General features: G+C 36.9%; 1 protein-coding gene across 1 annotated transcript in view; it reads right to left on the reverse strand.

Moving 5' to 3' along the window:
* The window catches only part of LOC138043979 (synaptobrevin homolog YKT6-like), a 17,828-nt gene that overhangs the window by 364 nt on the left and 2,464 nt on the right, over nt 1-15,000 (reverse strand). The window contains exons 2-8 of the mRNA XM_068890525.1: nt 11,975-12,057; nt 8,341-8,441; nt 6,611-6,669; nt 5,970-6,015; nt 4,727-4,792; nt 3,802-3,903; nt 1-647 (exon numbers count right to left, since the gene is read on the reverse strand). The exon at nt 1-647 is cut by the window's left edge and continues 364 nt beyond it. Of these exons, the coding sequence (XP_068746626.1) occupies nt 612-647; nt 3,802-3,903; nt 4,727-4,792; nt 5,970-6,015; nt 6,611-6,669; nt 8,341-8,441; nt 11,975-12,057 (493 nt within the window). The 3' untranslated portion in view covers nt 1-611. The remainder of the gene's footprint in view (nt 648-3,801; nt 3,904-4,726; nt 4,793-5,969; nt 6,016-6,610; nt 6,670-8,340; nt 8,442-11,974; nt 12,058-15,000) is intronic.

Consider the following 15,000-nt stretch of genomic DNA (forward strand, 5'->3'; position numbering starts at 1 on the left):
TTTGCTTGACTTAGGCCAGATTCTTTGCCCACGCACCAGATTAACCTCAGAGATACAATAAATATCTTACTAACCTTGTTTTCTCCATCCGTATTGCAAATTACCGTTCCTTGTTTTTTTCCCATTCATTTATGGCCCGCGTGCTTCGTGCTTGGGCCATAAATCAACAGGAAAAAACTCAGTCCATAACCAGTATGGACCTCGAACTCGGTTAGTAAGAGGTATTTATTTCTTTAAATTCGGGCCAAAGTGTTTAACAATTCACAGTCTATACATTAGTTTCATTTACTAGTTTCACCTAAAAGTAATGAGGTTCAGGACAGAAAAAAATAGACCATTTTTGTTCAACTTTATCTAATTCCCTTGACTTTGCACATGATCTTCAATAATGTTTTCATGAAGTTACCAGAAAGCATGGTTTATCCCTAGAAATAATGCTGTGATTAGACAAAAGCCAAAAACAGCCGATGGTCATGGATGCAGTTCTTCTGTCTATCCACTGGATGGTGATTTATCCAGTGGTGTTCACCATGATCCACCTCGTGAACAACTGAAGCCTTCTTATTATCTGCCATACAAAAATAACTATTATCTTGTAATGATTCCTTGTTTCATTGGATACAGCAGCATGAATTTGTCTTCCTTGCCTGTTTGACATAATGTACAAAAACAAATTTCAGAGTCATTGTTTTCAGGAAATATAGATGTGCCACACTACATCAAAATGAAAAAAAAAAAAAAAAGGGGATGAAGATTCAACCTATAACAGTGTTGTTAAAAGTGTTGTTGGCAAAAGGACAACTGAAAAATCATCTGGGAGACTTTGCAGGATTCCAATGCATGCCCTCTGTAACACCCATTGGATGCTCCACCCATTGAGCTACAGCTGTTCCTAGAACCTCTGGGAACTAGGTCATTTATCGATGTCCTGAATAGACAACAGGGACTTTAAGCAAGGACGATGACGACAGCTACGAGAACGTTGTCTAAAAATATTATTTCCTGTTACTGAAATAATTTTGAGATGACTCCATGTTGCTCGGCTTGGAAAGTGTGAATGTATACATAAATTATTCCAAGAACAAAATTGATGAGAACCGTGTGGATGTCAGGTGCTCTCGTCCTTCAAATGACCTCAAATTTGATCATTTCGCATTGTTGTCAAGACAAGAATGGGAAACAAATGTATCAAAGTGTTAAACCCAAGTTATGTGGCATTCTCATAACTGTTGTTGTCGTCCTTATTTAAGGTCCCTAGTGTGTCCCGCTGGCCTGTGGGCCCTATAAAGTCATGCTGTCTGCCTTTGCTTCAGTCAATGACAGAAGCCAGTAGCCAGTAGATGCCAGAACAACTAATGACCCTTATCAAAAAAGCATACACTTTATTTAGAATTGAAATATTATTCATTATTTGTTGGAAAAAGTTGACAGAGGATTCACTGATAAGTAATCTAAGGAAACAAAGGATAATTTAATTCAAATGTTTTGTATGTTAACTATTTGGCAAATCATGTGACAAAAAACGTTTAAAAGCTCTACAAAAAGAACTAAAAGGAAAAAAAACCCAACACCTCTGAGAAAATGATGATAGGTGACAAAAATTAATCCTGCACAATAATTTTTCTTATAATCAATGATCGCACTTGATGACTGAATTAAGAATACATACATTACATGATGGTTTAACATACATGTAAAATACGTGCGGATATTGGGTGAGAAAAAAATACGAACAATGAGCAAAATGTCCGTGAGTATTGTTAGACCATCTAATAGGGAATTATTATTCCACTCCAAAAGGGGTGGTATTTGCTTCAATTTTATTTGGTGCTAGAGTGCTAAAAAAAAGCATCATCTGTCCTTCAGGGTGTATGTGAACCATGTAAACGGCACAAAAAGCCAGCCAAATGTCCTTTATTTGATTGGATAAATGAAATGATGAGTAACAAGCGATGACAAGCTAAATTCGCAGGCTTTGCATTGTGTTGAAAACAATTGAAAAATGCCTATTTCATCCGTACTTGCTCTGTTCTAAACTGGTCAAACCGGGACACTTGAGTGTATAATACCAACTCATACATGTAGTTTTCGCGCTCTTTTGACCAAATATGGTAAAATGACGTCATAGTGGAATTATAATGTAAATTATTGCATTGAATGTCACTTGCTCAGTTGTTGGACTATTGCATTCTACCACACAGATGTCAAAGGCTAAACACAATAATTTTAATACGAAAGGTTAATGTTGAGACTTTGCTCCAGGTCAGTGGTAAGCCATGTTGGATCACGATTCCATGGGGGCATTACCCAAACTCAAGGGGACTTAAGTTGAGGCATTTCAGTTGTAACTGTGCTTTCCCTTCGACCAACCACTGCCAGTTTTATGCCTTCTAATCCTCCAACCCATCAGGTCAGTATTGGTTAGTTTTAACCCTTTTGCCCCAAAAACTGGCCAAAACCCGCCATACTTAATATTTTACTCTGTCCAACGCCAGACGATTTTACTGTCAATGGGGAACTCCCAGAAGTCAACGGGGAACTCCCAGAAGTCAATGGGTTAATATTCCACTCGTAATAATCATTGTGATTAATAGCAATAATAATTATTCATTTGGTGGTTTTTGCGGCAAGGGTTTGTTGCAAAATTAATGATGCTTCAGGATTGCCCACTATTAATGGAGACAGTTTTTCAGTGAGTGATTAACCCATTGACTCCCAGGGGTTCTCCATTGACGAGTAAAATCGTCTGGCATTAGACAGAGTAAAATACTAAGTCTGGCCAGTTTAGGCTGGTTTGGACGTCAAAGGGTTAGAGGCACCTCTCCCAAGACCATCCTTAGTTGCTGAGATCACCACTCCAAATGAATGTCTGGAACCATAGGGCACCCACACAATCTGTTTGTGTATTAAACCATTTGTAATTTTCTAATAAAATTTTTGTATTGGATTCACGATTTGCTTCTTCTGTAGATAGAGATAAATATGATTATGATAATAAATAAAATGATAATAAATATGTTAATAACCCTTACCTGGGGTCTACTGTCGTTCTTTTGCCTCAGAAGTGGTATTTTGAGCTATCGGGTTGGACAACGTTAAACTATGACTGATCAAAAATAATGGCGTCCTTGATCAGAAAGAGGCAATCAGCAGGACAGTTTGAGGCTGGCACGTGTGAAAAGTGTTACGCATTTTGACTGCTTGGAAGGTATGGGATTTTGATTTTCTTCGGGGGCTAGCTCTGAGCCGTTTGAATGAATTTTTTGAGTGAGAGGCACGAGAAGAAGTGTGAATCTTTCGGCCATTCTCCTGCGTAGTTTGAAAGCAGAGTGATGCAATTTTCTGAGGAAAAATTGCCCTGGCACTGGAGCTGTTCAAAAATCACCTTCCCCCCTTGTCCTTCTATTGAGAGGCACAGTAAACAGTGAACTCGAAATCTTCAAAATCGCTCAAAATACCATTTCTGAGGCAAGAGAACAACAGTACACCACAGGTAAGGTAATACAATGAGATTGTTGATTTAAAATTGGTCCATACACATAATTATTTATACATATATCACTACAGAAGAAGCAAACGGTGAATCCAAAACATTTATTATAAAATTACAAAAGGTTACACAAACAGATTGTGCAGACTCCCTGTGGTGGAACCTAATTTTATAGAATGCTCACATTCATAACCTTCCTATATGAAAATGCTTTTGATCAGAAGGTTCAGTGAAAACAGAAACACCTGTAAAGGTTATTAGTGGCCTAAATACATCATAAAAATAAAAATAAAACTGAAAATTGAACTTACAGTTTTGTAGAAGGCCTTTGATTGAAGAGTTAGTCCTTCAGACTTCTCTACAAGGTCATCAAGATTCTCACCTCTCTGAAGCACTGCCTCAATTGTGTTATGCTGAATACAAGGTACAAAATACAAACTAAATAATTCCTTTGTTCTATTATTTTAGAACCTGAAACTGAAAAATGACACTTTGAGCTCTTCATCCACAAATCTACATGTATTTTCAAAGTCTGAGCAGAAGTAACAAGTTAAGTTTACAAAAATGATACAACACATACATGTATAAAGCTATATTCAATACCATACCATCTCACAATTATGTCTAGACATTATTGAGATGGTAGTCTTGAAAATCTGAGAGAGAAAGATTGCATCTTAACTGAATTTAAACAGACAATCAATTCATCAGCCTTTCTGCCTTGTTACAAAAAATTTTAATAATCTAGCAGCTGCTACATGAAGTCAACTTCTTGTTTGATATGCAGACCAGGGTTCAGGAAAAATTGATGGCCCCACAGACACCCACAAACAAGCCCTCCATATTTGATGTACACATACCGGTACATGTAATTATGTCATGATTGTCATATTTATGTCATATCTCATAATTATGTTGACATTATATTGAGATGGTAGTCTTGGGGATCTGAGAGATAAAGACATCTTAACCGAAAAACAAATACAATTCATCAGCCTTTGTGCCCTAATACAAAATAATCCAGCAGCTGCTACCTGAAGTTAACTTCTTGTTAGATATGCAGACCACACATCCACCCATAAACACGCCCCCCATATTTGACAGACATAAAAATCTACCAAATCTACAAGTGTCACTCTTAGGAAGAAAAAGGTTAAGGTAGGCAGTTGCCTGGACAGAATTATTATAAAACTGTACGGACTCTTCAATTCAGTCGATTATCAGACAAAAACTTACTAAGACTATTTTTGTTTCATCCAGTTCTGCTTGCACTTTTGTCATAGCATCTGCCTGCCGTGGATTCTGAAATTAATTGTAAAAAACAAAAGGATCGTTGACAATCTTTGTTTCATGTGTGCCATATCCTGCTTGCTCAGGAAGTTTCTGGGCAGGTTCCGTACAGCAAAATTTAATGCATAATCATGTCTTTGTGATTTGACAAAAGCATCGAAAAATGCAATGCGGTGCTGTAATTATGTGCTTGTTTGTCAGGAGTTTGTGCATTTCAGCAAATTTGCATTGTGCTAGCCCAATTTGCCCCAATAGTTTGGTTTGGCCTGAACAGTATTGACCCCTCTGGAATAATTAAATTTTACTTGTTTTTGCATCTAGCAATAAAACTCAAGAGTACAAAAACTAACAAAAGGGGTCAGTATTTGTTGAGAAAATTGCACAAACTCAACATCTGAAGGCATACATTATAGAGGATATTACATCATTGGCCGTGCAGAGATACATGTATGTACGAAATTAATTTTCTCTTAGAGTGTTGAAAACGTAAACACCAATGAAATACTAAATCATTTCACTTTAATATCGAAGGCGCAATTTTTATATGTTTTCGTGTGAAAGTTCACTTGGTACATGTATTTCATTAGTGTTTATATAATACTCTGATAAGAGTGATTAACCATCCAGAGGAAAGATAAATACAACCAAGCTTGAGTTTAGAACAGAGATCAAGATTTTTTGCAAGATGAAGGAAATAATACTGATTATTACTACGTCTTAGAACTAAAGTGTGGTGCAATTCCTAAATATTATTTCTTAATTTGTGTAGTGAGAGAAAACAATGTTCACGATCTGTATATTTAAAATTAATTTTCAATAATTATTGGATTATGAAAAAAAGTAATACTATTTGAGCCCTAAAAATTATTATTCCTTGGTTGCTCTTGAGTGCAGTGAACTCGCTGCTTACTTGACCAGGTGTGTCTATCCTTTGTTTACATGTATAGATGGTTTTCAGGTGACGTCACAGCGGCCATTTTGGTGTATTAGAACAATAGACATCCTCTCCCTTGGGGACTGAACTCTATTTTTCTGCAAATTATGTGCAAATATTTTCTATTGTTTTGTAGACCAAAATGGCCATCAAGTCATGTGAGTGAAAACCATCTATAGATACGATTGGAGCAAAACCAAGATAATCTAACAATGTATTAAAAAAATAATCTACTGTACTGGCAAAAATGAGTACCTGATATTCTTCCAAATATTTCTCGCATTCTGGCCAGGAAATTGTGCTGTTGAGAACAAAGGAATACCAATACAGTTTCAATGGCAAATGGTTCATTTAATTTTCAAGATTTGTTAGTAGAGCATTATTAAATAATTATAAACAAAATAATTTTGTCAAATTATGCAAAGGCTTCTAGTTATTGCACCACTGTGGACACTTACACTGTACCTGTAAAAGGTATGATATGCCACTAATATCTTTCTTTAGCCTCGGATTTTAGAGTAGCTTGGTGTACATGTAGCTTATACGTATCTCCAACTATTTACCCTCCCAACCATGATATACCATAGAGAACAGACCACAAAACTGGGAACTCCATGCCCTACTCTTTGCGAATAGTATGTGGGTTCTTTTACGTCCCACAGAGTTATGAATATTGAAGGCCTGATGGGGCCTATGGCCTTTCATCCTTATCCAAGAAAACTAGAGAGTCTAACCATTTGCAGATGTAATTACAAAGGCAGCACTTTCTCCTAAATTATTTAAGACCCTGAGTGTTGCTCTGGCCAAAGGTTTTTATCCCATGACCTCCCACACAGTAGTCCAATGCTAAACCAACTGAGCCAACCGGCCTTACAGTTAAAAAGATAGCAACTTACTTCGGTTCTGCTGTTTTCCAAACTGATGGTGAAAATCTTTGGCAAAAATCTTCTAGAACCTGTTGGCAACACAGTCATTGACAATAATAATATTGCACTTTTAATACACTATTAAGTCCTTTCACCTTGAAAGGTCAAAATAATGCCAGAAAATCAAATTAATATGACTGAGCCCAAATCATAATATTGTCACCACAGTATATCACAGTTTGTTTTGTTTATATGTTAAAGCAGGTTATATAATTACCGTAGTTATTTGCTTATACATGTAAGGCGCACTCGGTTATAAGACGCAACCCAAACTTAGCAATTTAATGAAGCTAAGTTCTCAAACTGAAAATTACGCGAAAACACTTGGTTATAAGACGCACCAAAAAATTCAGAGTTATCAAAAGGATGTGATGAATCTGAGAACAATAATTATTATCCTTACACAATTGGCATGCAAACTCTTTTTGTTGACATAAACAAAAGTGAAAAGTCACGCATTAGAACCTTCCGACTTAATAAATAGTCAGAGTTCAGACTTCAGACGAAAGCGAATGGCGAAAAACTCCCACCGAAAGTCATATTCAAAGGTGTTTGACAGCTGAATATCAACACGCCACCAAGGATGCAAATTTCAGTGCCCAAGAAAGGCTGAATGAAGGAAGAAGGTATGTTTTATCTCCACACTGTTTGTTCTGAGAAGAAACTTTTCATGGGAACGACAAACACGATTCTGGGAATTCGAAACAAGGTTCGAACGATTTTATTGTTATCATGGGGTATCATGTTACTGAGCACGTGCTGTTAAGCACGTATGCAAATTTCCGTTTGTTCGCTTTTCTCTTCAAGTCGTTTAGTGTTCTAAAGGTCTCTAAAAGCACAATTCTGTTTAAATAGACAACTAGTGTCCTTTTCTTGTGTTGTTTAAACTGCAAGTTCTTCTCAAATTGTGATCTTAAGATTTTGTTGTGCGAAAATACTTGGCTATAAGACGCACCCCAATTTTAGCACTAACTTGCCACTCAAAGACAGATTTTTCTTGAAAAAACCGTGCGCCTTATAACTGAATAACTACGGTATGTTGACAGCTATACACCTGACGTGGACCTGCTGGAACAACAAGGACACTACATTGTATGTACATGATTGTACATGTATTTTCCCTACTCAACTTCCCAAACAATGTGTGGGTTCTTTAACGTCACACAGAATTACATGTTACTAAAAAGTGTTGTGAGACGAGGCCTATGGTTTATACATGAAGTCCTGCTTATCCCAAAAGACTTATTTAAAGACCCTGAGTGTTGGTCTGGCTGTGGTTCAAACCTGTGACCTCCCAGACAACTGAGCCATCTATTTGTTAGTTTGACTAACTGACAAAACAGGACAATGGAAAGATCAAATAAATGAAAAGTGGCAGCAAAGCTGAGCAAATAGATCTGTGCCCCAATGCTGAGGTCTGCAGTAGAAGATCCTCAAATTTTTGCCCAATTTTTGCTTACAATTTTCTTGGCAAGATATTGAATCATCCTTCAATTTCCTTGCAAAAGATCTTTGAAGATCCCAACAGAACTTTTCAGGATCATAAGGGATATCCCTTGCAGATATGTAAGTCTGAGATATTGCAGGCTTTTGATAAAAATAACAAGTAAAGAAAAATAAATAATAACAATAAAAACAATAATGATCTTTATTTAAACAAGGTTTCATTATAGTATGCAGGCTGTTTCTGTGCTACTTACTTTGTTTAAAAGAGTAAAAACAACTCTTTGTGGATATTCAGAGTCAGATACAATCACACCTCCTAACAAATCAGATCTCACAAACACGTGGCAAACATATTCTGAAAGAGGAAAATATGAGCCAAGCAAGTTGTAAATGTGTAACTGTAAATAAATGCAGTGGTTTCAATAAGAACTGAAAGCCGACAAAAAGAGATGGCTACTTCACTCAGGGAAGCCAGCTACTTTTTTCCCTATAATTTTCGAAAAAAATTACTGAAGGCAGATCCGTTCAAATACATCTATTAAGGTTAAAAATCATTTGGATAATCAAGCCTGCAAATAAGCCCCAGTCATCAGACATTTGTCCAGTAAATTTGAGGTTTTGACTGCCAAACGATCAGTCTGACTGGACAGGCTGACCAGAGTCTTCTGTTAGGATGCGAAATAAAATATATATTTCACTCAAGAAAGCAAGAAAGAAAGGTGGCCTTTAAATATACAGCCATAATGCATAATGGCTTAGTTTCATTTTGATTTGTTTTCATTTACAGCTTACATTTCATGTTGTCTTACTAGTAACGCTACGCCAGATATGTTAACACTCCCGCCCATGCAGTTCAAATTTCAAATTTTGCGCAAGCCGTTTCCCAAAAGCTAATTTGCATTGATTTAAATTAAATAACACTGCAATGTACTGTACTAAAGTCAACAACGGTACTGTTCCTAAATGGAAGAAGTTTATGCAAATTCATACCGATCAGAAAACTATAGGACGGTGTAATTTTAAAAATAATGTGTTTTTTTTGCCGGCCAGTATTTCACATTTTCATATTACTATTATCATCGCGAAAATAACTGAATAAAAATCATTTATCAGTGCTTTATCAAAAACACTATTCTCTCATGTTTTGATCTTTAATTAAACAGCATTCCAAACCTGTAACACATTTTCCTGTTTGAAATCGATGGCTTGAAATACAAATAACCAAGTGAGGATCATCTTTTAACCCAATTTATAAGTAAAATGGGAACTGCGTTGCATGCATGCCTGGCTTTTGATACCCACATGTTTACAGCTTGTTTTGTTTGTGGACTGAAGTGCCCTGCTCGGTTTTTCAACGGATATAAATTATTCTTTGCAACAAAGAAAATCTCTAGTTATTATGGAAGTGAAAGACGTAAAAACCATTGACCAAGAAGAAGAAAAAACTGAAAACGAATTCACACACGAGGGAAGAATCGCAAGAAGAAAATGATGCTCAACTTCCGAATTCAAAACCTTGCAATTTCCAGACGAAATGGTTAAACGATCACAAGTCGTTACGGTTCAATGATAACAGGATCTTTTGTCACTCTTTTTGGCTGGCGAGAAAGAAAAACCCTTTTGGGGGCGACAAGGGCTGCCCCTGCTGTTGCCTATTTGTCCCTTTGCAAGGGCCACAGAGGGACAAAATTAATTGTCTCCTGAGGCAATAAAGCTGGCTCAAACCCTGAGACTGATAAGATTTTATGACCAGTTTTACAGCAAATTTTCAGGGACTCGAATTACATTCCTCACCGCGACTTCAATAACTAAATTAGAAAAGTTAACATTATTGCGAAATGCACAAACAAAAGCTGAAACATTTCAAGGTTTGTACAACATTAATTTTAATGTATTTTGCTTGACTAGAGTGACAAAAAAAGAAAGCAACAACATGAGTATTTCACTTGATAACGCCATGTTGGTGGACTGTCCGTGGTTGCATTATTACTATGCTCCAGTGATTTCCTGTCTGTGATTCACTGGTCAGGAAAATACATGTGCATGTGAATATTTCAAACATTACAATTAAAATGCTGTTTTTTAATATATTTATGGTCTAAAGAAACTTCTAAAAATGCGTGGCTTGTATTAGCTTTGATTGGTCGCCAAGAAATATCAGAGTACATACTATTACACAAGTTGGGATCAATTAGTAGCGCATCGTATGTACATCTGGTGAATGTTGCAAGGAATTTTGTGTTTTTGACAACTTGAAGTGTTCCCATTTGCCCGAACCATGTCACGCGTGACCATCACCTGTAGCTATTTCGATTGTTTATTAATGCTTTGTCTTGCGGAGAAGAGCAGTTATTTCCCTGTGGAACTTCAGACATTTGAATGGAATCTTGAAAGAGTTTCTTAAAATTCCTCCAAAAGTGACTGAAGAATAATTTGAACAGCAACAGTGGTGTCTTACCACATGAATCTTGACTTAAAGCAATCTCGTCCCTAGGGTCCGCTTTTCATTCGGTCAGCACCAAGAACACAGACTTGGGCCACATCCAAGAATTACAGATTTTTGGCTCATCTATATGAAACAACACTAGTTGTCAACAGTTACAAAAATGGACCTTCACTACGACTGCGCACATTTTTGAAGTGACCAGAGTTCGTGTTTTTAGTGCTGACAACTGTCTGGGGACAAGATTGAACTTAATGTTAAGTGGCTTTACTTCAGAAGCCCTTGCAAGTGATTCAGATCATGCTAGAGCAGAACTACTTTCAGATCTGACGTTAAATTAAATAGCAGGCTACCATGTTTTGGCTGCTGTGGACAATGGAAAAGACTGAAACATTTGAAAACGTTTTTAAAAATTAAAAAAAAAAGGAAACTGAGACACTGGGCAATTTATAAAGTGATCTGTTACAGGCATCCCACTTAATAAGTGTGGAAACATTTAAAATTTTTGTCTGACCAGGGTGGCTGCATGTCAGGTCAAACCTTGTATTGTCCATGGCCTGACATATGACAGGCTTATAGCGAAAAATTATTTGCAAGCTTGGATAATGGCAACATGAAGTCATCAGTAAAATTAATATGATCATCAATTTTGCTTTTGAAATGTGGCATTTGGGGGCCTTCTCTTAAAAATGGCATGTCCACTGACACCCATAAAGAAAGGGGTCATTTTGACACATCACACCCTGAGCTAATTGTGCTGTTTTTCCCGAAGGCCTTCTCCTTATTAAGAGCACTTGCAGTAGTGCTTGTACTCCTAAGGAGAGCCTTTCTTGTATATTTCTGATTCTTGGAAAACTATATAAACTAATAATATTGCGATTTTGAGATGCCAGTACCCCAATCCCATTATAGTGGTGACTAGTTGGGAGAAAGTACAGTATATTGTACAAAATTCTACAAGGTACAAAAGTTACACCCAATAACAGATACGTATTACATCCGCTACATACAAAAAATTAATAAAACTCTAAAAAATCAGTTTGTGCCAGATTGACATCTCCATTCTTAAAAGTCAAGGTCAACAGTCAAATGCTGTATCTTATTTTTATACTTTCTTCACAATTTAATGCACTGTGAAAAGTAAACTCTTTGTTCTGAAGATCTCCATTCTTTTCCAGACGATAAGATAAGTTCAGATGTCAAAAACATGAAATCTTTCTATAATAATAATTAATATTATAATCAAACATGAACTGAATTTATGGTGATGACTGAGCTTACATGTACATGAGCAACCCATTTCAATGTGATACTACGTCAATTTCAATTTTTTACCCAATCATAGGCCTGAAAGTTAGACAACAATACTGCATTAAGCAAAACTATGGCAGGATCGCAATACTGAACACTATAATTGGACAGAAAGAAAAAACATCACTGGACACCTTGTTCTTTGACTGAAGCTCTTTCATTCACTCTTGTCCTTTCCACAAGGATTTGACTTGTAAACTGCATGAATTCTTTGACACTGCAGAGAAATGTTACATTTACCATCAAAATTCTCTTTCTAGTTTGAGTCGAAGTATTTACACTGATCTTTCCATGTGTACAAGTTAGAATACATGTACATGTAATTGTATGCCCTTGAAAGGAATTATGTTGCAGTTAGTTTTTGTTTCCAGTTAATTTTTATTTTCAACTAGTTAGTTTTTTTTTTAACTAGGTGATTATTTTGATTTTCAACTAGATAGTTTTTTTTCTAACTAGGTGATTTTATTTTTAACTTGGTGATATTTTTTTAATTACATGTAGGTAATTTTTTTTAACGAGGTAAATTTTTCAAAAACTGGGAAAACCTTTTCTCTCTGGTGCTATTAAAGTGCCCCTGTGACCAAAAAATCAATTCATATTTTTCTTTGGATTTCAAAACTATGTTAGCAAAACACTAAGTGACCCCCAGTTTTAAGCCTTGATTTCAAAAAGACACCTCTTTATTTTAACTGTAATTTTCCTATTTAATGGTCCGCCATTACTAACATTATGTTCTTGAGAGAGCTGGATCGAGGAGAAAATGACGTCAAAGGCTCACTAGTTTAAGAATACAATACGTGTGTACGCCGCAGAATTAATATGCAGCACAGGGGTTTTGGGCTTTCAGACTTTTAAACTCACGCTTTGCATATATAATAACCTGCGTTCACACGCTGAAATTTTAAGCTAGTGAGCCTCTGACGTCACTTTTCCCTGGATCCAACCGTCTGAGGTCCAATCGGTCAGTTTTGAACGTGAGTAATGGCGGACCGTGAAATCCAAAACTTACATTAAAAGTAAACGGCCTTTGGATAAAAATCAAAGCTCAAAATTTTGCCAGTCAGGTGTTAAGCAAACACACTTTCAAAATCTGAATGAAAAAAGGAAGTGGTTTTTTTGATCACAGGGGCACTTTAAAGGCCAACAAATTTTTGTGATTAGGGTCAAATGCTCAGCTGAGTGATTTGGGCTACTGAGCACTTATTTTTAATGAGTTACTTTCATGTAAGGTTGTACGTTAGCATTCCAGGAGGTGTATAACAACTGCAGACTGTCAACAAATATTGCTGATAAACAGTATTTAAGTCTAAGCACCCATTTGATTAGCGCTGATCAATAAGCAGTATTTAAGTCTAAGCAACCATCCAGAGATAGGGGTTCAAGTTCAAGTTTGGATTCATGAGTAAAAAGAAAAGTTTTGACAAGTATGAATTGTCTGTGAGAAGTGTTGTAGAGGGGGTGGTCATAAGGGGTATTCAAGGAGGCAGGTAACTGGAAGGTAAGTGGGGATGGATCTGTGAAGAAAGGGTGGGGTAGGATAGGGACAATGGGGGAAGATGAGGGAGGGGTAGGACAAGTAGAACGGAGAAGAGGACATTCTCCCTTTTTTTTTAGTCCCCCTAAAAAACCAAGCCCCTGTTTTTTTTAACCACATGTACTGCTGTACATCCTTTTTTTAGACAGTTGATAAAAAACCTAGTTAAAAAAAATAATTAACTGAAACGAAAAATTAACTGCAACACATACATGTAGCTTGTCATTAAAGTTAAAAAAGCGCAACTTAAAGTTATAGTGCCTGTCTAGCAACCTCAAAATGAATACACTTGAGTCACTTACAGTAGCTGACCACTGCCCTACAAAGATAATACCATATACAATGTACATGTAATAGGGGGGAGGGCTTATTCATTTTTTCCTGTTTTGGACTAAGGCACGGACAGTCTAATATGGAGATCTGAGTGATATTTACACCTTGTACACGTTTTGGAATGCAGAGGGAGTATTTTAATGGGCACATAGTTTTTCAGTGAGTGATTAATTTAACCCATTGACTCCCAGGGGTTCGCCATCGACGAGTAAAATCGTATGGCGTTAGACAGAGTAAAATACTCAGTCCAGCCGGTTTAGGCCGGTTTGGATGTCAAAGGGTTTTAATGGGTTTTTCAGTGAGTGATTAAGCCAGTGAACAAAGGCTGGCAGACCAAGCAAGAGAAATAAGGGTGTTCAAATAAGTGGCTCTCAGACATAGAGATTGAAGGTATTAAGAGGAGCATCTCGGTTAATGCCAATGGAGAGGACATGCAGGAAGATGAGGGTGAATTAAAGGGAGAGAATGAGGGGCAGGGAATTCAAGCAGACAAAGTGTTGTTGGAGAATTAAGAGGGGGAGGGCACAGAACAACCATATTACCAGTACGAGGGGATAGCTAGAAAAATGAGAGAAGAGGGATGTGGGGAAAATAAGCTTGCCATCCTTAACTTAATCATAGACCAGATGGGGGAAGAGGAGATTCAAAAACTACCAAACTTAAGGAATATAGAAAGGTCAAGAATGAAAAGAGCAACTGGGGAAGTCAATGCAGTTTTGAGATTCATTGAAACCAAATCCATAACGGAAACAAAATAATAGACTCCTCCGGGCAGGAGCGATTGCAGTCGCCGCCCAGCTGGGGAGTAAGGTCAAACCAAAACAAACCACAGAAGAAACCTTGGTGGAAGAGGAGGATTCCATCAAAAATTAAGTTGCTGAGGAAGGATATACACTGTAAGCAGGTTAGACAGAGTGACCTCAGGAGATACAACAAGAGATGAAATAACTCGGCAGCTTGAAAATACCGAATAAAGGAAAAAGGTGGTAAAGTGGTGCTTGAAGAATTGAAACAAAGCGTAAGTGCTCAAATTGCAAAGCTGAAGAGATATGTATAAGGCAAAGAGCAAGCAGTACCCAGGGATCTACATTCGCAGTCGTCCGGTCGTCTCCGACGACTCAAAACCCGCCTGGATGAGTCTAAGAACTCCAAAGGTCATCCGTTGGACGAGTGATGTTTTAATAAATATTTTTTTATGAATGCCATCAAATGTTATAATATAGAATGTACTTTCGTTCTGATTGCTTTTCATTCAATGGAAACTTCAAGAAAATAAGGAATAAACATGCAGCT

The sequence above is a fragment of the Montipora capricornis genome, chromosome 3, assembly GCF_036669925.1.
Source record: "Montipora capricornis isolate CH-2021 chromosome 3, ASM3666992v2, whole genome shotgun sequence".
NCBI classification, from domain to species: Eukaryota; Metazoa; Cnidaria; class Anthozoa; order Scleractinia; family Acroporidae; genus Montipora; species Montipora capricornis.